Genomic DNA, 23,719 nt, shown 5'->3' with positions numbered 1-23,719 from the left:
ATTCAAAAACAAACCCGATTTTGATAAACTCCCATATCTACTGGGTGAAATACCAGTGTGCCATCACAGCAGCAAGATGTGTGACCTATTGCCTCAAGAAAAGGTCCACCAGTGAAGAACAAACACTATTATAAATACAACTGATATTTATGCTTATTTATTTTCCCTTTTGTACTTTAACCATTTGTACATTGTTGCAACACTGTATATATACATTATATGACATTTGTAATGTCTTTATTCTTTTGGAACTTCTGTGAGTGTAATGTTTACTGTTAATTTTGATTGTTTATTTCACTTTTGTATGTTATCTACCTCACTTGCTTTGGCAATGTTAACACATGTTTCCCATGCCAATAAAGCCCCTTGAATTGAATTGAGAGGGGAGCCGGCCAGGCAGAGACAGGAAGGGCAGTTCATCACTCCTTGCCGTCCACCTTCGCTGCCATGGGCCAACCTACACTCAATCATAGGACCTACTGAAGAGATGTGTCCTCAGTAAAGACTTAAAGGTCGAGACTGAGTCTCGAGTCTCTCACATGGATCGGCAAACCATTCCATAAAAATTAAGCTCTATAGGAGAAAGCCCTGCCTCCAGCTGCTTGTGTAGAAATTATAGGGACACTAAGGAGGCCTGCATCTTGTGACCATAGCATAGTCTCCAAATCGGAGAGATATGTAGGAGCAAGTACATGAAATGCTTTGTAGGTTAGCAGTAAAACCTTGAAATCAGCCCGAGCCTTAACAGGATGGCAGGCTACCACTGGAGTAAAATTATCACATTTTTTGGTTCTCGTCAAGATTCTAGCAGTCGTCGTATTTAACACGGACTGAAGTACCTTAAGAAGGATGCCTGTATCTTCGTGGTGAATGGGATTTTTTTTACCCATCTACCATTAGGTGCCCTTCTTTGCATGTCATTCGAAAACCTCCATGGTATTTCTGTTTGAGTCTATGTTTGAAATTCACTGCTCGACTGTGGGATCTTACATATAATTGTATGTGTGGGGTACAGAGATGAGATAGTCATTCCAAAATCATGTTAAACACAATTGTTGCACACAGTGTCCATGCAACTTATTATGTGACTTGTTAAGCTTTCCATAACAAAGGGGTTGAATACTTATTGACTCAAGATATTTCAGATTTTAATTTGAAAATAATTTACAAAAATGTCTAAAAACATAATTCCACTTTGACATTATGGGCTATTGTGTAGGCCAGTGACACAACATCTGAATTTAATCAATTTAAAAAAAGTCAAGGGGTGTGAATACTTTCTGAAAACACTGTACATGTTGTCCCATTCCTGTGGTCGCAACATCATGCATGTGTTGACTGAGTGGAAAAAAAGGAGAAAGTGTAACCACCTACACCCACGACCCACCTGTTGTAGGCCTATATCATTTTGATACCACTCATAGATACAGCTAACAAGATTTTTAAAATTTGTTTTCTTTTAATTGAACAAAACCACCTGATGAAGAAACTTTGACTTTGAAATAGCTGCTTCACACCTGACATATTGCCAAAGAGTGTCATATAATTCTTTATAATGTTGTACATTCTTTGGAAAGTAAAATCTTAAAATAGAAAATGGGCATACAATATCAGTCCGGCAATACAAGGCTATGAAAATCAATCAGTATTCTAAAGAATCATACAACTGCAAGAGCTACAGTATAAAAAAATAGATTAAAATCTAATGTATTTTGCCAATAAATATTACATTAATACAGCATTTACTATTTGGCCTTCTTCAGCCTCTTCATTGACATCAATGTTCTTTCAACAGCAAATTAGTCATTTTTATGCATTTATAGACATTTTAGCTGTGCCTCCATCTGCTCTTTTTCAAAAGGCAGCAGTAAAATCTTTGGTATGAGAGACATAGCCATTTTTTTCCTGAAAGATACTTTAGTTTGACTTGAAAATCGTGATCTGTTAAACAGGCATAACTTCTCTACAACCTAACCACCTGTATGAATTACCAGTGACTGGGTTGGTAATTGCACCAGTTAAAGACATGCTTGGGAACTTTGGTGACTACTAATTATTTGTTCAACCTCCCGCTTTGGGATGGATGTGTCAATGTGTAGTTCATACAATGCATCATCTATGAGCAGAATTACTGTCTTATCTCAATTAGTCACGAAATCCCTAGTTTGAAAGCAACTGTTTTTTGTGAAGCTGTGCTGTGCCATTTTTGCCACATTTTCCCCCACATGGGCCAGCCCCCTAGCAATTCAAGTTCTAGCCAATGAGCTTCAGCCCCTCGCCATTTGACAGCTAGCAAGATGCACACACAGCAGAGCGACAGAGAGAGCAATGACTTGGTGCACATATGTGACATAGTTTGCCATTTTCAGGGACAACTTTTGGCTTGTAAGCGCTACTTTCAAAACTACTGGCTAAAAAGTATACAAAAGGACAGGAGAATCTCTTTAAGCCACCACAGTTTTGCCATCAAAATTGTGATCAGTTAATAATAGAACTGCCAAATGCATTGATAGCACCAGTCAACTCATGTCCTGAGTAATGATGATTAGAAAATGAATGAAAGACAAAGAATGGAAGAACATTATCACTGGAGAATCACAGAATCCCATTCATAAGGATCCTGTCCTGGTTGGCTGGACTCTGCTGCACTACCACCAATGAGCTGAGATATGTCTCTGTCGATGATCTCATTCACTGCAAAAGAGAGACACACAGGGGTTTAGTTTCAAGTCTATTGTTGTTGGTATCTTTATAGTTGATTCAGCCATCTGAGGGCAGCATTGTCCATCTCCTAAATATAAACCGAATCACAAATGTAAAAGTAAGTAAATGATACATCAAGCAATACAACACTGACACATACAATGCAGTGCATTGTTGATACAGATGTAGGATCTTAATTTGAGCCAGTTTGCTACAGCTGGAAAATAATCCTGCAGCAACAGGAAATGTGAATTATTATGTTGATTATAATTCATTAATATTTTTTGTAAGGGATGATACACATTACGTTAGGGCAAATCAGGTTTAAAGTGGGAATTACAAACTTTAGAAGTATTCGCATTTCCTGCTGTGCAGGAAAACTCTCATCAACAAAAGACTGATCAAATTATGATCCTACATCTGTACATTGTATTATTTTAATGACACTCTCCATCTACAGATGTCACGCGTTATGAAAAACGACCAAGCATTGAGGCCTGGTCTAAAGGTTAGAATTAGCTGTATGGTGAAACATATTCTGGAGCTTTATCAAATGGTGTGATCCATGTCGATGGCTGAGGCTCCAGTCTGTATTTGTGATGTCTATTTATATTACCCACAGTGCAACAAAAACACATGGATTATAAGGCCACATATACACTGTCTATTCATAGCCTGCCCATGAAAATGTGATGTGTATGAAACCCGAGCTGTGTATGAGGGTAGATGAAAGACCACATGTAAAAAAGCAAGGAAAAAAACATGTTTAATTGTCACATACACTGGACAGGTGCAGTGAAATGTGTTGTTTTACAGGGTCAGCCATAGTAGTACGGCACCCATGAAGCAAATTGGGGTTAAATCCCTTGCTGAAGGGCACAGCGACATGTTTCACCTTGTCGGCTCGGGTATTCAAATTATCAGGCCTTTTGGTTACTGGCCCAACGCTCTAACTGCTTACCTGCCGCCCAAACAAACATATGTAAACAAACACACAGCACCAGGCTAGCACTGTTGGGACCGAAATAACAAGTCCCTGGCTTTCCCAACCAACAGACTGATGGGAACTGCACCAGCTCCCTTCCTCCAAGACCAGTTACAAGACACTGTAAGGGCCTTAAACTATTTTATGCTTTAAGCAAAACAAAATTACTAAACCTAAAAGATCCCAGCACTGTAAATCAATGAAATCACTGTCATTTGAAATTAAAATGGATTAAATCATTTGAATTAAATCATTATCACCTAATGTGGCATAAGCTTGCTGTACCCTAATTTATGTATCAGAGTCGCAGAAACCCTGTAGGGTGAAAGTCCAAGTTCAAAGAGGACCCCTCTACCAAACTCAGACCAGGGGTCTTATTTCCAAGCCATATGTAGTGAGGGGGTTGTGGGGTTGTTATGAATACCTGTCATCACTGCACTGTGACAGCTGTGCCACAGACGGTAACTGAAGAAGATTAGCATGCAAAGTACCTTTAGTCTCTTCTGTGTGATTATAGTGTCTATGCTATACCAATCACAGTTAAAAGTGTTATCTCCTCAACTAGCAACCAGGGCCCCTGCCTATAATTAACCTAGATCAGCATTCTTCAACTCTGTTCCTGGAGAGCTACCTGGTAGGTAGGTTTTCACTCCAACCCCAGTTGTGACTAACCTGATGCAGCTGATCAACCAGCTAATTATTAGAATCAGGTATGCTAGATAACCTACGGGACAGTAGCTCTCCAGGAACAGGGTTGGAGAGCCCTGACCTAGATCATATTGTACGCAAACACACATAGACATATGTGCACAAGCGTGCACACACACATACATGGGCAGGCAGCCATGCAGCCCTGTAGGACAGCAAACAAAGACCCAGTGGGCATATGCCTATGGTGACAAGAAAACTGGGCAACAGTGACTGACTGTGTGGTTGGGACAAACACAGTCCGTCCAGCGAGAGGTGATTCATTAAAATATCTGGTCGGCATGGTGAGAGTCTGAGAGCTTAATGGTTCATTGCCTGGCCCCTGAAGGCTTGTAATTACAGCCAGCCCTACTGCTGCCTATCACCTAGCCCACAGTGCAATGGCATCCATTGATTCCTGCACTGTAATGTTCTTTATTTTTGCTTTCTAACCGATTTCTTTAAAGTAACTCCCCTGAGAATAAAATAAATAAGACCGATCAGATAGGGAAAAATCACCTATTCTACCCCTTCATTCATAACTAATGGCCCAGTAATAACTGTGCTCTAAATACCCAAGATCAAACATTTTATAGTCCCGTACCCCTTTAAACATTCAACCTCCAGCTACATACCCCCTCTAGCACAAGGGTCAGCGCACTCTCAAATGTTGTTTTTTGTCATCATTGTAAGCCTGCCACACACACACTATACGATACATTTATTAAACATAAGAATAAGTGTGAGTTTTTGTCACATGGCAGGTCGTGGGAAGTGACAAAGAGCTCTTATAGGACCAGAATAATAATAATCAATAATTTTGCTCTTTATTTTGCCATCTTACATATAAAACTTTATTTGTTCATTGAAAATTGTGAATAACTCACCACAGGTTAATGAGAAGGGTGTGCTTAAAAGGATGCACATAACTCTGCAATTTTGTTTTGTATTGGACAGAGTCTCAGTCTTAAATCATTTTCCACACACAGTCTGTTCCTGTATTTATTTTTTCATGCTAGTGAGGGCCTAGAATCCACTCTCACATAGGTACGTGGTTGCAAAGGACATCAGTGTCTTAACAGTGCGATTTTCCAATGCAGGATAGAAATCTGCCCGTGGCTTCTGATTAAATTACATTTTCACAGAACCGCTTGTTTCAATTTTGATGAGGCTCTCTTGTTCAGATATCGGTAAGTGGACTGGAGGCAGGGCATGAAAGGGATAACGAATCCAGTTGTTTGTGTCATCTGTTTCGGGAATGTTACTGCGTAATTGCACACCCAACTCACTCAGGTGCTTCGCTATATCACATTTGATGTTGTCCATTTGCACACAAAAAAATCATACAATGATGGAAAGACCTGTGTGTTGTCCTTGTTAATGCAGACCGAGAAGAGCTCCAACTTCTTAATCATAGCCTCAATTTTGTCCCGCACATTGAATATAGTTGCAGACAGTCCATTGAATATAGTTCCTGTAATCCTAGATTCAGATCATTCAGGTGAGAAAAAACATCCCCCAGATAGGCCAGTCGTGTGAGAAACCCATCATCATGCAAGTGGTCAGACAAGTGACTATTATGGTCAGTAAAGAAAACTTTAAGCTTGTCTATCAATTCAAAAAACGTGTCAATACATCGCCCCTTGATAAAACCAGCTTCGGTAAGTTGTAAAAGTGTTACATGGTCGCTGCCCATATCATTGCATAGTGCAGAAAACACTCGAGAGTTCAGGGGCCTTGCTTTAACAAAGTTAACCATTTTCACTGTAGTGTCCAAAACGTCTTTCAAGCTGTCATGCATTCCTTTGGCAGCAAGAGCCTCTCGGTGGATGCTGCAGTGTACCCAAGTGGCGTCTGGAGCAACTGCTTGCACGCTCGTTACCACTCCGTTATGTCTCCCTGTCATTTTGCGGCATCAGTACAGATACCAACACATCTTGACCACCAAAGTCCATTTGATGTCACAAAGCTGTCCAGTACTTAAAAAATATCCTCTCCTGTTGTCCTGGTTTCCAGTGGTTTGCAGATGAGGATTTCTTCCTTAATTGACCCCCCCATAAATGTAACAGACATACAGTGCCTTGCGAAAGTATTCGGCCCCCTTGAACTTTGCGACCTTTTGCCACATTTCAGGCTTCAAACATAAAGATATAAAACTGTATTTTTTTGTGAAGAATCAACAACAAGTGGGACAATCATGAAGTGGAACGACATTTATTGGATATTTCAAACTTTTTTAACAAATCAAAAACTGAAAAATTGGGCGTGCAAAATTATTCAGCCCCTTTACTTTCAGTGGAGCAAACTCTCTCCAGAAGTTCAGTGAGGATCTCTGAATGATCCAATGTTGACCTAAATGACTAATGATGATAAATACAATCCACCTGTGTGTAATCAAGTCTCCGTATAAATGCACCTGCCCTGTGATAATCTCAGAGGTCCGTTAAAAGCGCAGAGAGCATCATGAAGAACAAGGAACACACCAGGCAGGTCCGAGATACTGTTGTGAAGAAGTTTAAAGCCGGATTTGGATACAAAAAGATTTCCCAAGCTTTAAACATCCCAAGGAGCACTGTGCAAGCGATAATATTGAAATGGAAGGAGTATCAGACCACTGCAAATCTACCAAGACCTGGCCGTCCCTCTAAACTTTCAGCTCATACAAGGACAAGACTGATCAGAGATGCAGCCAAGAGGCCCATGATCACTCTGGATGAACTGCAGAGATCTACAGCTGAGGTGGGAGACTCTGCCAATAGGACAACAATCAGTCGTATATTGCACAAATCTGGCCTTTATGGAAGAGTGGCAAGAAGAAAGCCATTTCTTAAAGATATCCATAAAAAGTGTTGTTTAAAGTTTGCCACAAGCCACCTGGGAGACACACCAAACATGTGTAAGAAGGTGCTCTGATCAGATGAAACCAAAATTGAACTTTTTGGCAACAATGCAAAACGTTATGCTTGGCGTAAAAGCAACACAGCTCATCACCCTGAACACACCATCCCCACTGTCAAACATGGTGGTGGCAGCATCATGGTTTGGGCCTGCTTTTCTTCAGCAGGGACAGAGAAGATGGTTAAAATGGATGGGATGATGGATGGAGCCAAATACAGGACCATTCTGGAAGAAAACCTGATGGAGTCTGCAAAAGACCTGAGACTGAGACGGAGATTTGTCTTCCAACAAGACAATGATCCAAAACATAAAGCAAAATATACAATGGAATGGTTCAAAAATAAACATATCCAGGTGTTAGAATGGCCAAGTCAAAGTCCAGACCTGAATCCAATCGAGAATCTGTGGAAAGAACTGAAAACTGCTGTTCACAAATGCTCTCCATCCAACCTCACTGAGCTCGAGCTGTTTTGCAAGGAGGAATGGGAAAAAAATTCAGTCTCTCGATGTGCAAAACTGATAGAGACATACCCCAAGCGACTTACAGCTGTAATCACAGCAAAAGGTGGCGCTACAAAGTATTAACTTAAGGGGGCTGAATAATTTTGCACGCCCAATTTTTCAGTTTTTGATTTGTTAAAAAAGTTTGAAATATCCAATAAATGTCGTTCCACTTCATGATTGTGTCCCACTTGTTGTTGATTCTTCACAAAAAAATACAGTTTTATATCTTTATGTTTGAAGCCTGAAATGTGGCAAAAGGTCGCAAAGTTCAAGGGGGCCGAATACTTTCGCAAGGCACTGTATACCAGGAGCTGTGTCAGGTCCACCATGTCTGTTGACTCATCCAGCTGTAACGCATAGAATTCACTGGCTTGTATGCGAAGAAGTAATTGTTTCAAAACATCTCCTGCCATGTCACTGATGCGTCCTGAAACAGTGTTGTTTGATAAAGCCATTGTCTGTATAGCTTTTTTGGTCTTTTCCCCCAGCATTGTCCCAGCCATATATATATTTTTTAACCTTCATTTAACTAGGCAAGTCAGTTAAGAACAAATTATTATTTTCAATGACGGCCTAGGAACAGTGGGTTAACTGCCTGTTTAGGGGCAGAACGACAGATTTGTACCTTGTCAGCTCAGGGGTTTGAACTTGCAACGTTCCAGTTACTAGTCCAATGTTCAAACCACTAGGCTACCCTGCCGCCGATATCTGCAGCAGCAAGAAGAATGAAGTCCTCCACAATAGTATGGGGCTTGCCTGTCCTCGTCACTCGGTAGCTCACCATATAAGACTCTTCCAGCCCCTTCTTATTAATGGTATCTGCTTTTATACATAAAAGTAGTCTTAATTCTCGCTCAAAAAACTCCCGCAGCTTATTTTTCAAATTGCCGTGTTTTGTTTCTAAATGTCTGCGCAAGAGTGATGGTCTCATCAAGTTGTGAGATAGTACTTTTGTGGATGAGGAAAGGCACTATTCCCAATATAAGTGAACCCCAAATCAATGTAGTTCTCATCATATTTGTGTCTCTTCGATGGTCCAACGTCCCTGTCTGTTTTTAGGTGCTTCCTGGGTAAGGGGGCAGTAGCTCTTCGGCTGCATCAGATTCACAACTGTCAGTGTCCATGCGCGCTGGGCTAACAACAAATGTAGAATTACTGATGTGCTTGAGGAAGCAGAACAACTTGTGTCTTTTTTTTACCATTTAACTATTTTTGAGCAAACGGAATGAGCAGCAGCTACGTTTGACTACACACGGACCGTTAGTGGAATTCCCGAAAGAGTAACGGTTAATGTAATTGGATGTTAATTATTTGACTAGGCTACCTGTATTTGACATTGTGTTGTTATTTTGCTGAACACCAGATTGTTTAATTTTTATCTTTGGCAGTAAAACGAGGATACTCAGGCGAGAAAAAAACCTCACACAAATGTATAGCGCCGTTGAAAAATATACTGTTTGAAAATGTTAGAATATTTAAATGTTTTATATAAATGTTTTTAATAATAAAAAATACATATTTTTATATTAATCAAATTTTTATTTGCCGTACCCTCAACAGCATTGCGCATACCCCCGTACCCCAGATTTGGAATACCTGCCCTAGAGAACATTTATCATCTGAGCCTCTTACCATCATCCAGTGTGATCTCCTGGAGCCCCATGTTGCCGAGAGGCAGCTTCTCCTCTGGTTCCTGCTTGATGTTCACTTTCCCTTGGTCGTTTGAGAAATGGAAATGGGGGGCCGGGGGACACTCCTGGGGGTCACTACTAGAGGCCAGGCCCTGGGCTCTGCTGGGGGACAGTTGCCTCAGAGGACCCCCAGAGGAGGCTGATGCTGACGGGGAGGTGGAGCAGGTTGCTTGTGCTCCAGGGGTGGGGGAATACGAAGCAGGCAAGTTTCTTGCAGAGTGATAGCTCAGATTATACTCAGCCTGTAGGGCTGCCAGATCAGAGTCTGATTGGGAGCAGTGGTAGCTTAGAGAGTGCAGTTGGGTTGTATTCTGGGTGTGGTTTCCCACAGACTGGAGAGTGGTGCCAGAGAGATCAGGTCCAATGAGGCTCTGGTACATTTCCCTGTGAGGGCTGGAGGCAGCTGGTCTGGTCTGGGCAGACTGAGGTCGATTGACCTGGGGTGCGGCAGGGCCAGGTCTCATGGGAGAGCTGGCCTGGCCACTGTAAGGCACATTGTGTTGTGTGACCTGATAGACAGGCCTTGTCCGAATGGGTGGCATGTGGTCATGTGTATGCACAAGGCTTATCTGCTGGTATCCCATACGGGGGCTGTAGCTGTGGAGGTGAGGGGACTGCTGAAGAGGCGAGGAACCAGAGGGAGTGTATGCTGCCTGGGAGGGTGGATCACAAGGCACTGGGTGACCACCAGAGGAACCATACAAGGGCTTGTCCTGAGAGAAGGCCCCGTCAGGAGAAGTCAGCTGGCTGCTGGTTGGATATAGGCCAGGGGGATTGGTGCAGGTAGACAGATAGGCTGAGTCTCCGTGCTCTTGCTTCACCCGAGTAGCCACAACTGCACAGTCAATGGCAGTGGGATAATGGTGTGGAGAAGCACCAGCCAAGTATGTGAAGTTTTGTGTCTGGCTTCTTCTCCTCTTCCCGTTACACACATAGAACTGCACCTGGACTGCAGAGCTCACAGTTGTGTTGTGGTAGGTAGGAATCTCAACCACGATTCTGGACTGCAAAGAGAATGTTTCAAAATGATTTATTATCTATTCAAGGGATTCACGGTTTCTGTGAGGTCCATTTCATGTAACTTTTATTAACGTAATGTACATTACTACTTACTATTTTACTCTTTTCACCAATAACTTTTCCATCAACTTCCCATTGTGTGTGTCCATCTGGAGAGATAAAACATCACAATTAATAACACGTTAATAAACCTCTGCTAAAGTTGGGCAGCATCACCATCTCTTACCAGGGCTTTTCTCCAGGAAGATGACCTTTGACTCTGGGGATATGTTGGAGCCGGTGATGACCATCTCCTCCCCCCCACTGACCAAGCAGCTGACGGGACTGCAGCTCTCCATCTGGGGAAGGTCTGTGGCCGAGCGCTGAGCTGCAAGCCAATTACATTTAACTACTAAATATACTATACAGTAAAACAACATTATGTAAGCTACTGGATAAAATACATTCAAGGGGAAACCTCTGACTTCTAGTTATAGCCTTGCCTAATTATTATAGCCAATAACTTAATACAGGTTACATAAATAAAGAGTATTCCTGGTGAAGTCGGCAGGGTAGCCTAGTGGTTAGAGCGTTGGACTAGTAACCGAAAGGTTGCAAGATCAAATCCCTGAGCTGACAAGGTAAAAATGTGTTGTTCTGCCCCCGAACAAGGTAGTTAACCCACTGTTCCTAAGCTGTCATTGAAAATAAGAATTTGTTCTTAACTGACTTGTTAAATGAAGGTAAAAAAAAATGTTTAAGTCCCATAATGGAGAAAGACTCTATGAATCATGTACATGTATCTTTGAATGTATGTACATACCATATACCAGGGACCATCAACTAGAGGATGGTCAGGGGGCCGGTACATAATTACAGATAATTTGTGGACCAGATATATTTAACTAAAACATAAGAATTTAAAACCTTGCTACATTTGTATACGATCATATATATTTCTCTATTATGCATGGGAATACTTCGGAACAGATTTCCAAAATTATGATATGCTGGTGTTTTTAGTCTTTTATGTCCAACAATCTATAAAAAATATATCTTAAAAAATATATATATATATATTTTTTTTTTTTGCTCAGAAAAATAAAATCCCGCGCGGGCCAAATTTGGCCTGTGGGCCGCCAGTTGGGGAACCCTGCCATATACAATATCTAGCCCTACTGAAGATACTCACAGCACTCCACAGGAATAGAGGCAGCTTGCAGACACATGACCTTTCCACTAGGCTGAGGGATATACACACGGAATGCCACTCGCACACGCGTGTTCTTCCTCCCGATGTCTGTCTCCCCCTTCCTGAGCTCAATGTCAGAGTTCCTCAGCTTCAAGATGCCTGCACAGTCAATACTATAGAGGGGGACATACAAGTACAAGACAACTTTATATAAAGGCCATTTGAATATAAAAGCTAATAATTGAATATACTGTAGTAAGCTAATAAAATAGGCCCATAATGCTATGAATAGTTCAAGTTTTTCATGTGTAATTTGATGGTGTAATGCAGTTTGTTGATTAGTCACAACATGTATCAGATAGTGTGAGAGAGATCTAGTCTTGAGACAAAATAATACCTGGATTTTTCTACTATGGAAGGCAGCCACATTTCCATGACAAAATAAACTCAGCAAAAAAGGAAACCTCCCTTTTTCAGGACCCTGTCTTCCAAAGATAATTCGTAAAAATCCAAATAACTTCACAGATCTTCATTGTAAAGGGTTTAAACACGGTTTCCCATGCTTGTTCAATGAACCATAACCAATTAATGAACTGCATCTATGGAATGGTCGTTAAGACACTAACAGCTTACAGACGGTAGGCAATGAAAGTCTTAGGACACTAAAGAGGCCTTTCTACTGACTCTGAAAAACACCAAAAGAAAGATGCCCAGGATCCCTGCTTATCTGCGTGAACGTGCCATAGGCATGCTGCAAGGAGAAATGAGGACTGCAGATGTGGCGAGGGCATAAAATTGCAATGTCCGTACTGTGAGACGCCTAAGACAGCAATACAGGGAGACAGGACGGACAGCTGATCGTCCTCGCAGTGGCAGACCACGTATAACAACACCTTTACAGGATCGGTACATCCGAACATCACACCTGCGGGACAGGTACAGGATGGCAACAACAACTCTCCGAGTTACACCAGGAATGCACAATCCCTCCATCAGTGCTCAGATTGTCCGCAATAGGCTGAGAGAAGCTGGACTGACCGGCAACAACGGGCACAAACCCACCGTCGCTGGACCAGACAGGACTGGCAAAAAGTGCTCTTCACTGCTGAGTCGCGGTTTTGTCTCACTGGGGGTGATGGTCAGATTCGAGTTTATCGTCGAAAGAATGAGCGTTACACCCAGGCCTGTACTCTGGAGTGGGATCTATTTGGAGGTGTAGGGTCCGTCATGGTCTGGGGCGGTGTGTCACAGCATCATCGGACTGAGCTTGTTGTCATTGCAGGCAATCTCAATGCTGTGCGTTACAGGGAAGACGTCCTCCTCCCTCATGTGGTACCCTTCCTGCAGGCTCCTCCTGACATGACCCTCCAGCATGACAATGCCATCAGCCACACTGCTCGTTCTGTGCGTGATTTCCTGAAAGACAGGAATGTCAGTGTTCTGCCATGGCCAGCGAAGAGCCCAGATCTCAATCCCATTGAGCACATCTGGGACCTGTTGGATCGGAGGATGAGGGCTTGGGCCATTCCCCCCAGAAATGTCTGGAAACTTGCAGGTGCCTTGGTGGAAGAGTGGGGTAACAACTCACAGCAAGAACTGGCAAATCTGGTGCAGTCCATGAGGATGAGATGCACTGCAGTACTTAATGCAGCTGGTGGCCACACCAGATACTGACTGTTACTTTTGATTTTGACCCCCCTTTGTTCAGGGACACATTATTCCATTTCTGTAAGTCACATGTCTGTGGAACTGGTCCAGTTTATGTCACAGTTGTTGAATCTTGTTATGTTCATACAAATATTTACACATGTTAAGTTTGCTGAAAATAAATGCAGTTGACAGTGAGAGGACATTTATTTTTTTGCTGAGTTTAGCAAAGCTATGGTCTGTTAAAATGTGTTTTTCACTATGTAGAAATATGCTTATTCTTCAGATGACAATCCGTTCCCATTTTTACATGCTATGATCTGTTCTAAATCTTAAAAAAGGAATAGAATTCACAGTGGAAACCATTTTACATTTTAGATCATAAAACCAATAAATCAGAAGCACAAATGTTATATTTTTAGCATTTGAAAACATAAATCTTGCATGGTTATGACCAGTACCTGCTGGACATATTGTTTTCGGGGAGCAGAGGTATTTCCAGAACCTTTGTACTGCTTATTACACTTTCCTGGCAAGCAGTAGCCACCGTTTTCCCTGTTACTCTGTGCACCTGGTAGAAGGCATGCGGTCTCAAGTAGCGATCGTCTGCCGTTCCAATGAAAATCTGCAGGTTGACTGGCTTCTCGTTGTATCCAATGAGCTGAAAATGAAACCAATCCATAGAGATATTAATAAGCATACTATTGAAGCATACTAGAGCATTTGATTTACAAAGCTATAAATACACTGTTTCACTTCTTCTTATGAGCACTATTTTTTTGAGCGCTGTTTTCTAAGACCTGATTATAATGTGATTGTAATGACAACATGAACTGAATAATGTATATTTCACTACATATGCATAACTGTGTTCATCATGTTTGGGTCTATTTATAAACAGTATGCCAAAACAATACCAAAGCTCTGTATAGATAGCATTACACTCAGAGAACGCCTAAAATGTGACCTGAAGGATGAGCACTATTTAGTTTACTTATGGAGGGTTTGTAGTGCGCTTTCCCTACAGGAGTCCTGTAAGGAATGTCCAGAATTTCCCGCAATGAAATGTCCAAATTGAAACCAATTGAGGTCACCACAAATTTGTTGTGCCATAAAGGAGCATGAGATTGAGGAATGTTGAACCCGCCTATGTGATGTAATGTACGGGGAAACACTGTTAGTGGCATTACAGAGGACTAGAGAGTGAAGCTGTGTGGCTTTAACACCAGAGTAATGAAGCCCCCCTCCCCAAAATAAACCAGCTGGTGTACATTACATGAGGGCCTTGGTAAAGCTTTGTTTATCTCAGCTTTCATCTGTTCCAGAATGGCTGCACCCTGATCCAGAGTAGTAGTCCAGTCCCACTGCAGCCCACTGGCAAAAAGTGCTCTGCTAGACGTTAGGTGATACAGTCCCACTGCAGCCCACTGGCAAAAAGGCTGTCTGTCTGAGGGTTACCATGTATCAATCATTTACATAATGCAATGTCAATAAACTGAGAGGGGGGAGAGACAGAGAGAGACAGAGAGAGAGGGTGGAGAGAGAGACAGAGAGAGAGACAGACAGAGAGAGATGGGGGAGAGAGATATAGTGGGGAGGGAGAGAGAGGGAGGAGAGAGAAACAAAGAGAGATAGAGAGAGACAGAGAGAGAGGGGGAGAGAGAGAGAGAGAGAGAGCGAGAGAGAGAGAGAGAGAGAGAGAGAGAGAGAGAGAGAGAGAGAGAGAAAGATAGACAGAGAGAGAGGGGGAGAGATATAGAGGAAGAGAGAGGGGAGATAGAGCAAGAGGGAGAGACAAAGATAGAGAGCGACTGAGAGACAGAGGGGGAGAGAGAGATAGAGGGAGAGAGAGGGAGACAGAGAGAGACAGAGAGAGAGGGGGATATAGGGGGGAGAGGGAGAGACAAAGAGAGAGAGACAGAGACAGAGACAGAGAGAGAGGGAGAGGGAGAGAGATAGTGGGAGCGAGAGTGAGACAGAGAGAGAGAGTCTAGTCCATTTTTATTGTTTATTTCACTTTTGTATATTATCTACTTCACTTGCTTTGGCAATGTTAACATATGTTTCCCATACCAATAAAGCCCCTTGAATTGAATTGAGAGAGACAGAGAGAGAGAAAGAAAGGGGGGAGAGAAAGAGAGAGGGGGAGAGAGAGAGAGAGAGAGAGAGAGAGAGAGGGCAGAGGGGGGGAGCTCTGTATATTTTTGCTGTTGGGGACTTGGCTATCATACAGTATGAGATTAGTGCTTTTGTGGTTGGTAGAATTTGAATACGCTACCCCCATATTTACTGAACCTAATATACTGTATATCAACAAGCTTCACAAACCTCTGATAAACCTGATTGTTATATAAATGTCTGATTCAAGCAACAGCAGTGAGTAATTGCACAAAACACCAACTCAATTTATCATACATAGTCAATTATGAGCACTCTTTTTCTGAGCTGTTTTCTAAGAAGACATGATTATAATGTGATTATAATGACAACATGAAATGAATAATGTATATTTCACTACATATGCATAACTGTGTTCATCATGTCTATTTATAAACAGTATGCCAAAACAATACCAAAGCTCTGTATAGATAGCATTACACCCAGAGAACGTGTAAAATGTGACCTGAAGGATGAGCACTATTTAGTTTACTTATGGAGGGTTTGTAGTGCACTTTCCCTACAGGAGTCCTGTAAGGAATGTCCAGAATTGCCCACAATGAAATGTCCAAATTGAAACCAATTGAGGTCACCACAAATTTGTTGTGCCATAAAGGAGCATGAGATTGAGGAATGTTGAACCCGCCTATGTGATGTAATGTACGGGGAAACACTGTTAGTGGCATTACAGAGGACTAGAGGGTGAAGCTGTGTGGCTTTAGCACCAGAGTCAATTCAATGTAACACTTCCTTTGATATCTCAGGATATAACAAGTTGATTGACACTTCAAGGCTACAACTGAACTGCAAACAGCAGCTAATCAAAACACAATTAATGCGAACCAGGCATAAAGTTTTAACCATTTTCTGTTTTGCTTTGATCTCTTAGAGACCCTCAAAGTTTGCATTGTATCAATAGCACAATCATATTGATATTCTAGGTGAGAGCCTGACACTGACCCTCTATAGATACATTTGTCATGTTGACTTGGATTTACATAAGAATGTGTCTAAATACTTTAGCTGTGCTAGATTGAGCTTGCCAAGTTAAAATACTAATTGAATCCAGGTCTGGTGTCATGATTTTGTGAAAGTCTTGCTTTTTACCTTGACTAAAGGGTGTCCACCTGAGGCAGCCTTGATGGCCCCCCGACTGCCCTCTGTCTCATAGTGGGCCCTGTGGTGGCCCCGCGGCTGCACATCCACCTTCAGCTCACACTGGCCAAACTGGCTGGGCAGGGGCCAGTCCAGAGGGGGCAGGGACGAGGTTCTGGGTGGGGGAGGCAACACAGGGCTGTATTAATTAGGCAGCAAATGGAAGAAAACAGACTGAAACAGGGAGGGAACTACCTGAACTTGTCCAATAAGCAATGCTCATTTTAAATTGATTTTTTTTTGTTACGTTTTGGTAAATTTTGATACAGTGTGTGCGCTAATGAATATGACCCAGCAGTTCTTTCTCATAAACATACAGTCATTCAGATTTGGTGTTAAAAATACCATGGGGGTCTGTGTTTTGTTCTTCACCTTTAGTTAAGCTTTGCTGACCCTTTGCCTTGCTAGGGTTCTATGGTAGTACAATGTCTGCACCATGCTGAGTGATCGGGGAAATGAGAGCACGTTTTCAACCAGTGGTTGGCATTATGAAGCACGCATGTGAGTATTGATGCCGATGTGATTATGAATAACAAACCTGAAAAGGGGTGTGTTGCCAAGTTTGGGTTTGCTCCAGGTGAAGTGTGAGGGAACCGAGAGAAAAAGTTCTTCAAAAAGACCATCCTGTTTTAGAGTAGACCCAGACTCCTCTGCAGGTGAATCCAGGTTAGGCAAAGCCGCTCTGTGGTCTTCCAGCCTCTGCCCGGAATCTCCCTGTGCTTGCAATAGACCCATGTGATGAGAGGTCCTCCTGGTCTTGGACGGAACGTCTACCTCAGGGAAGCTGTACAGGAGGGCCCCCATGGCACCAGGGCTTCCAACCACCCAGGTATCCTCTGTCACACTGCCCCTGGGAGAGTGGCCCGGTGTGGGGCTGGGGGAGTGGTGTGGCGAGGGGGAGGGGGAGGCTAAGTGGACGTCGGCACTGGAGTGCCTTCTTTTCCCACAAGGGGATGTGGGTCTTGAGCCAGACCTGGAGGTGGGATGCAGGTTCAGCCAGTTCTCATCTGTGACGCTGTTGCGCGGGGAGTGACAGGGGGACTGGCGGGGCGATTGGCGAGGGGACTGGTGGGGGGACCCGCGAGGGGACTGTCGGGGCGAGAGTGAGTAGGTGCTCATGAAGTACTGCTGCTGCCACAGCTCTACCCCAAATCCCCCTGCGGCCTGGCCCTGTGGCGAGCAGACAGGGGAGGCCAGGGGAGAGGCCAGCGGGGAGCCCAGGGTGAAGCGGGCGGCCGCCTCGTTTAGCTCAGCCTCCACGTCGTCATACACGTGGGAGAAGGACTCGCAGGAAGACATGTCAGACAGCCAGCTCCTGGAGGACAGGCTGCTGCAGGGGCTGGGGTTCAGGGAGGATGAGTCCCTGTAACAGGGGTCCAGGGACAGGTAGAGGTGGTCCGTGGACAAGGAACGCTCGTGGCTGCACACCCCCCCGCCATCTGCCCCGCTGATGAGCACGGCATCCTGGCTGGAGACCAGCTCTTGGTGACTAATGGATGTGATTTGGATGCTTGGGCAGTCAAATGCCTTGGGGATGTGTCCAGTGGCACTGTATCTGGAACCGTGATCTTCATAGCTGGAGCTAGGGTGGTAGTTACCATGGGCCTGCAGAGGCGCCTGGTTAGAGACAGCTTGATGGCGCTGGTGACTCTGTTGTAGGTCCTGGGCCTGGCCAATAGGCTGGGTGGTGTAGTATTGCGTGCTGTCATCAGGGTCTGGACCAGCTGGGTATAGAAAGAAAGTAGGCCAATTGAGAGGGTTGTTCATTTGCAATGAAAAGTGTCTACTCTTTAGAGCGTAGCAGATAAAAACAGTGCCACTGCGCCCTGTATTAATCCGGAGTCCAGACAAAGGAACAGACAAACAAATTATAATTCTCTGATCTATTACTCTCTATTTGCATCTATCCGACAACAGCTTAGACTAGTCATCTATAGGTCAACCCACTGGGAAAGGTTTGTCATAAATGCCATTGCAGTCTCTACAAAATGTGGGGAAGACTAGAGACTGACCTGTTTAGCAGGGGCCACTGTGGAATGGCGATATATAGATTAACAGCAGCACTCGCCAGGCTAATTCGCATAACTGTATGTGCTCACAGCTGTCAACAGAGCAGAAGCAGCAGCATTAGAAGTGGCCTACTACTAATAAACAGTTTCACACAGGACACACGCCCACACACACTGTTTCTCTCTGGCCCGGTCTGGTCTGCATGCAAAATGCAAAGAGGGTGAAAGGTCAAATGGCTGATTGTGCCTTGATATGGAGCACATAAAATAATTGCCTTTGGCCTTGACTTATTTGCAAATGCAATGAATGTAATGAATATAAATATTATCTGATGCAACATGGGCTCAGCAACCCCTCTGGCTGAGTGGTAGAGTGTGGCGCCTGAATGAGCTGCGGGTGCCATTTACAACCGTTAGAAATAAGGAAGGAAACAGACAAGAGAAGGGCGAGTGGGCGGCTGTTATTATGATTTATGCTCTTATATTACAGTAGACATCACCTTTCACTTTTCATACCCCAATGTCGCTGGCATTTGACCCCTTATGAGTACCTTTCTACTGAAAACTGCTGCTGAAATCTTTATCTAAAATGGCAAAATGGGCAGTTGTCAGTAAAATAGTATTTTATCCTACAAAGTACATAGTTATACACTGAGTACACCAAACCTTAAGAACACCTTCGTAATATTGAGTTGCATCCCCCCCCTGAATGGCACACATACACAATCCATGTCTCAATTGTCTCTAGGCTTAAAAATCCTTCTCTACCTTTCTCCTCCCCTTCATCTACACTGATTGAAGTGGATTTAAAGTTGCACTATGCAGAACTCGCTACACCATTTCCTGGTTGCTATAACTCTAGTTCGCATATTTTCAGTTTTTGTAACTAAATAAGCTGGTATAGTGTAAAGAATCCTTGTACCATCTAAACCTCTGTGAAATATATTTTCGATAATCAAAAATATTGTATTTTCAGCTGTATGAAGCTGGTGACAAAACCAAAAGTAAAAGAGCAAAAACACAACTTAAGAACAGGAAGCATAGAAATAGCGCACATAGAACAGATCTACAACTTCTTAGACTTACTTTCAAGTAGAATGATAGATCTATAACTCACATTTCTGTGAATTTGGTCAGGTTGCCCAAAAAGTTACATATTGCCATTTTAACAAGTGACATCAATAAGGGATCATAGCTTTCACCTGGATTCACCTGGTCAGTCTATGTCATGGAAAGAGCAGGTGTTCATAATGTGTTGTGCACTCAGCGTATATTGAGCCACTGGGATTTTGCATGTCAGTGCTGTCCAAATTTCAACTGGACCAGGATCTGATTAGATATAATCCAATGTATCAGTGCAATTTATAACTGTGTAATAAACTCAGTGGTGGAAAATTGCCCAATTGTCATACTTGAGTATAAATAAAGATACCGTAATAGAAAATGACTCAAGTAAAAGTGAAAGTCTCCCAGTAAAATACTACTTGAGTAAGAGTCTAAAAAGTATTTGGTTTTAAATATAATGAGGTATGTAATTCCTTATATTAAAGCAAACCAGATGGCAAAATTGTCTTGTTTTATTTTTACAGATAGCCAGGGGCACGCTCCAACACTCAGACATAATTTACAATAAAGCATTTGTGTTTAGTGAGGTAGGCCAGAACAGAGGCAGTAGGGATGACAATGGGATGTTCTCTTGATAAGTGCATGAATTGGACCATTTTCCTGTACTGCTAATGAGTACATTTGGGTGTCGGGGAAAATGTTTGGAGTAAAAATTATACTGACCTAAAATATAAACACAACATGTAAAGTGTTGGTCCCATGTTTCATGAGCTGAAATAAAACATCCCAGAAATTTGCCACATGCACAAAAAGCAGTACGTCCAACCGGCCTCACAACCACAGACCACGTGTAACCATGCTAGCCCAGGATCTCCACATCCAGCTTCACCTGCAGGATTGTCTGAGATCAGCCATCCGGACAGCTGATGAAACTGTGGGTTTGCACAATCAAAGAATTTCTGCACAAACTGTCATAAAACGTCTCAGGGAAGCTTATCTGTGTGCTCGTCGTCCTCTCCAGGGTCTTGACCTGACTGCAGTTTGTCGTATTAACCGACATCAGTGGGCAAATGCTCACCTTCGATGGCCACTGGCACGCTGGAGAAGTGTGCTCTTCATGGATAAATCCCGATTTCAACTGTACCGGGCAGGTGGCAAACAGTGTGTATGGCAACGTGTTGGTGAGCAGTTTGCTGATGTCAACGTTGTGAACAGAGTGCCCCATGGTGGAGGTGGGGTTATGGTATGGGCAGGGATAAGCTACAGACAACAAACACAATTGCATTTTATTGATGGCAATTTGAAAGCACAGAGATACCGTTACGAGATCCTGAGGCCCATTATCGTGCCATTGACCCGCTATCACCTCATGTTTCAGCATGACAACATATGTCGCAAGGATCTGTACACAATTCCTGGAAGCTGAAAATGTCCCAGTTCTTCCATGGCTTGCATACTCACCAGACATGTCACCCATTGGGCATGTTTGGGATTCTCTGGATCGACATGTACTACAGCGTGTTTCAGTTCCCGCCAAATCCAGCAACTTCGCACAGTCATTGAAGAGGAGTGGGGCAATAATCAACAGCCTGGTCAACTCTATGCGAAGGAGATGTGTCGCGCTGCATGAGGCAAATGGTGGTCACACCAGATACTGGCTGGTTTTCTGATCCACACCCCTACCTCTTTTTTTAAGGTACAGTGCCGTGAAAAAGTATTTGCCCCCCTTCCCTTCCCTAAAATGTTGCATATTTTTTATACTGAATGTTATCAGATCTTCAACCAAAACTTAATATTAGATAAAGGGAACCTGAGTTTACAAATAAATAATAAAAAGTGAAAATAAAAAAATGGATACTTACTATATTTAATTAACGAAGTTACGCAACACCCAATTCCCCTGTGTGAAAAAGCAATTGCCTCCGTTACGACTCAATACATTGCAAATGCTTCCTGTAGTCGTTGATCAGTCTCACATCGCTGTGGAGGAATTTTGGCCCACTCTTGCATGCAGAACTGCTTTAACTCAGAGGTTTTCAAGAATGAACTGCTCATTTCAAGTCCCGCCAAAACATCTCAATTGGGATTAGGTCTGGACTTTGACTAGGCCCTTCCAAACTTCAAATGTGTTGCTTTTTTGACATTTTCATGTAGACTTGATCGTGTGTTTTGGATCATTGTCTTGCTGCATTTCAGCTTCAGCGCACAGATGGAGAATTCATGGTTCCTTCTATTAAGGGAAGTAATCCAGGTCCTGAGGAAAATAAGAAAGTCATCCCCAAACCATCACACTACCACCACCATGCTTGACTGTTGGTATAAGGTTCTTACTGTGGAATACAGAGCTTGGTTTTCGCCAGGCATAATGGGACCCATGTTGTCCAAAAAGTTATACTTTTGACTCATCTGTCCATAGAACATTCCTCCAAGAGTTTTGATGATCATCCAGGTGATTATTGGCAAACTTGAGTCAACTTTTTGGACGAGATGAGTCCCATTGGGACGGCAGGAAGCCTAGTGGTTGGAGGGTTGGGCCAGTAACCTAAAGTTTGCTGGATCGAATCCCCAATCTGTCATTGTGCCCCTGAACAAGGCAGTTAACCCACTGATCCCTGGTAGGCTGTCATTGTAAATAATAATTTGTTCTTAACTGACTTGCCTAGTTAAATAAATTGTCTGGTACAGATACCCCAAAAAACGACTTAAGTAGTACAGTCAAGTATTTTTCCTTAAGTACTTTACACCACTGAATAAACTCCACATCATTCAGAATGGCTGGTGAATTATGCAGTGTGATCGTAAAACACTGGTCTAGTATTTTACATGTGTGTTATACGTTTTAGAACTTTCAAAATATTCATGTTGCCTACGTAAGCTACACATTTAAAGATATAACAAGTAAATGCTTATTCAACTGAATCTGACAGTCTAGGTTTATTAGGCTACAATTGATACCTTACAACGGGGATTTTTAACTAGATTCAGCAGCGGGACCATTTTTTCTTCAGCGGGTGGTTTAGGGGGCCAGAACATAATTACAAATCATTTGTAGACCAGATATATTTGGTTAAAACACAATTTCAAACCTTGTTTACATTTGTGTACAATCACATATCTCTTTATTATGCGTACTTTGGAACAGATTTCAAACATTTAAATCACTTGGGAGATGATTTGCTGTTGTTTTTACAGTATTTTATGTTCAACAAATAAAAATAAAAACATTTGGGGTTTTTTGTTCCAGAAAATTTTGGGGCCAAATCAAATCACCCGCGAGCCAAATTCGGTCCGTGGGCCGTCAGTTGGTGAACCCTGCCCTACAAGACAGTAGCGACACATATAGGTCAATGACTGCAGCCTACATTCGTAGTTCTTCTACTTTGGCTCCAGGACCAGGTAGCTAAGGCAAATTGGCATCGAATGGTTAACTTTAAAACATTCTATTACGGCTTTGGCGAATACATTGTTGCATCAAAAAAAGAAGAGAACTCACCTACGGGGCCTAGCTGTTGTTGCGCCTCCTCCCCGAAAATAAGTCTGAAGTCCAGCTCCTCATTGCCGCTAAAATTTACAGTACTCATTCGGTCTGACGAGTCGTTTTTTTGCCGTTGTTTCAGAACTGCATTCAAGATTTTAACGATGTAAGGAGGAAATACTTTTTGTTTTTACTATTTACAGCAAGAAGCCTATCCGAAGTTGTAAATAGTTAAAACGACTCCAAAATGCGTGTTCCCTCCAGACGACATTTATAACGACGTTATAATCTCTCGATACTTTACCAGTTCAGTTATGCAAATAAAAAAGACGCATAAACAATAGTTTGTCCGTAGTTATTCTCGATTACCCTTGAAGAAGCAGTCAGTCTACTCACTAAACTTCCATATTACAAACAAAGCATTGACAGACAGCTCCGTTCATGACGTCAGCTAAATCCACCACAGGCATCATCAGCCTGCGTACAAGTACAGTAGCTGGTGAGAGATTATTAGAGTATCAAATCACCTGACACGGCAGTGTCTCTGGATAC

General features: G+C 42.7%; 1 protein-coding gene across 1 annotated transcript; it reads right to left on the bottom strand.

Moving 5' to 3' along the window:
- Positions 1 to 1,131: 1,131 nt before the first annotated feature.
- Positions 1,132 to 23,704, bottom strand: LOC115133996 (nuclear factor of activated T-cells, cytoplasmic 3-like). The gene is made up of 9 exons (XM_029667494.2): positions 23,186 to 23,704; positions 17,157 to 18,342; positions 16,571 to 16,733; positions 13,768 to 13,967; positions 11,660 to 11,832; positions 10,715 to 10,855; positions 10,582 to 10,637; positions 9,410 to 10,472; positions 1,132 to 2,694 (listed from the first exon to the last, which is right to left on the bottom strand). The coding sequence occupies exons 1-9, from the start codon at positions 23,271 to 23,273 to the stop codon at positions 2,585 to 2,587; spliced, it is 3,180 nt and encodes a 1,059-aa protein (XP_029523354.2). The 5' UTR covers positions 23,274 to 23,704; the 3' UTR covers positions 1,132 to 2,584.
- Between the last annotated feature and the right edge of the window lie 15 nt (positions 23,705 to 23,719).

Source organism: Oncorhynchus nerka, linkage group LG9a (assembly GCF_034236695.1).
Source record: "Oncorhynchus nerka isolate Pitt River linkage group LG9a, Oner_Uvic_2.0, whole genome shotgun sequence".
In the NCBI taxonomy this organism is placed as follows: Eukaryota; Metazoa; Chordata; class Actinopteri; order Salmoniformes; family Salmonidae; genus Oncorhynchus; species Oncorhynchus nerka.
The sequence above is the reverse complement of the archived record's forward strand: the minus strand, read 5'-3'. Positions and strand labels throughout refer to the sequence as shown.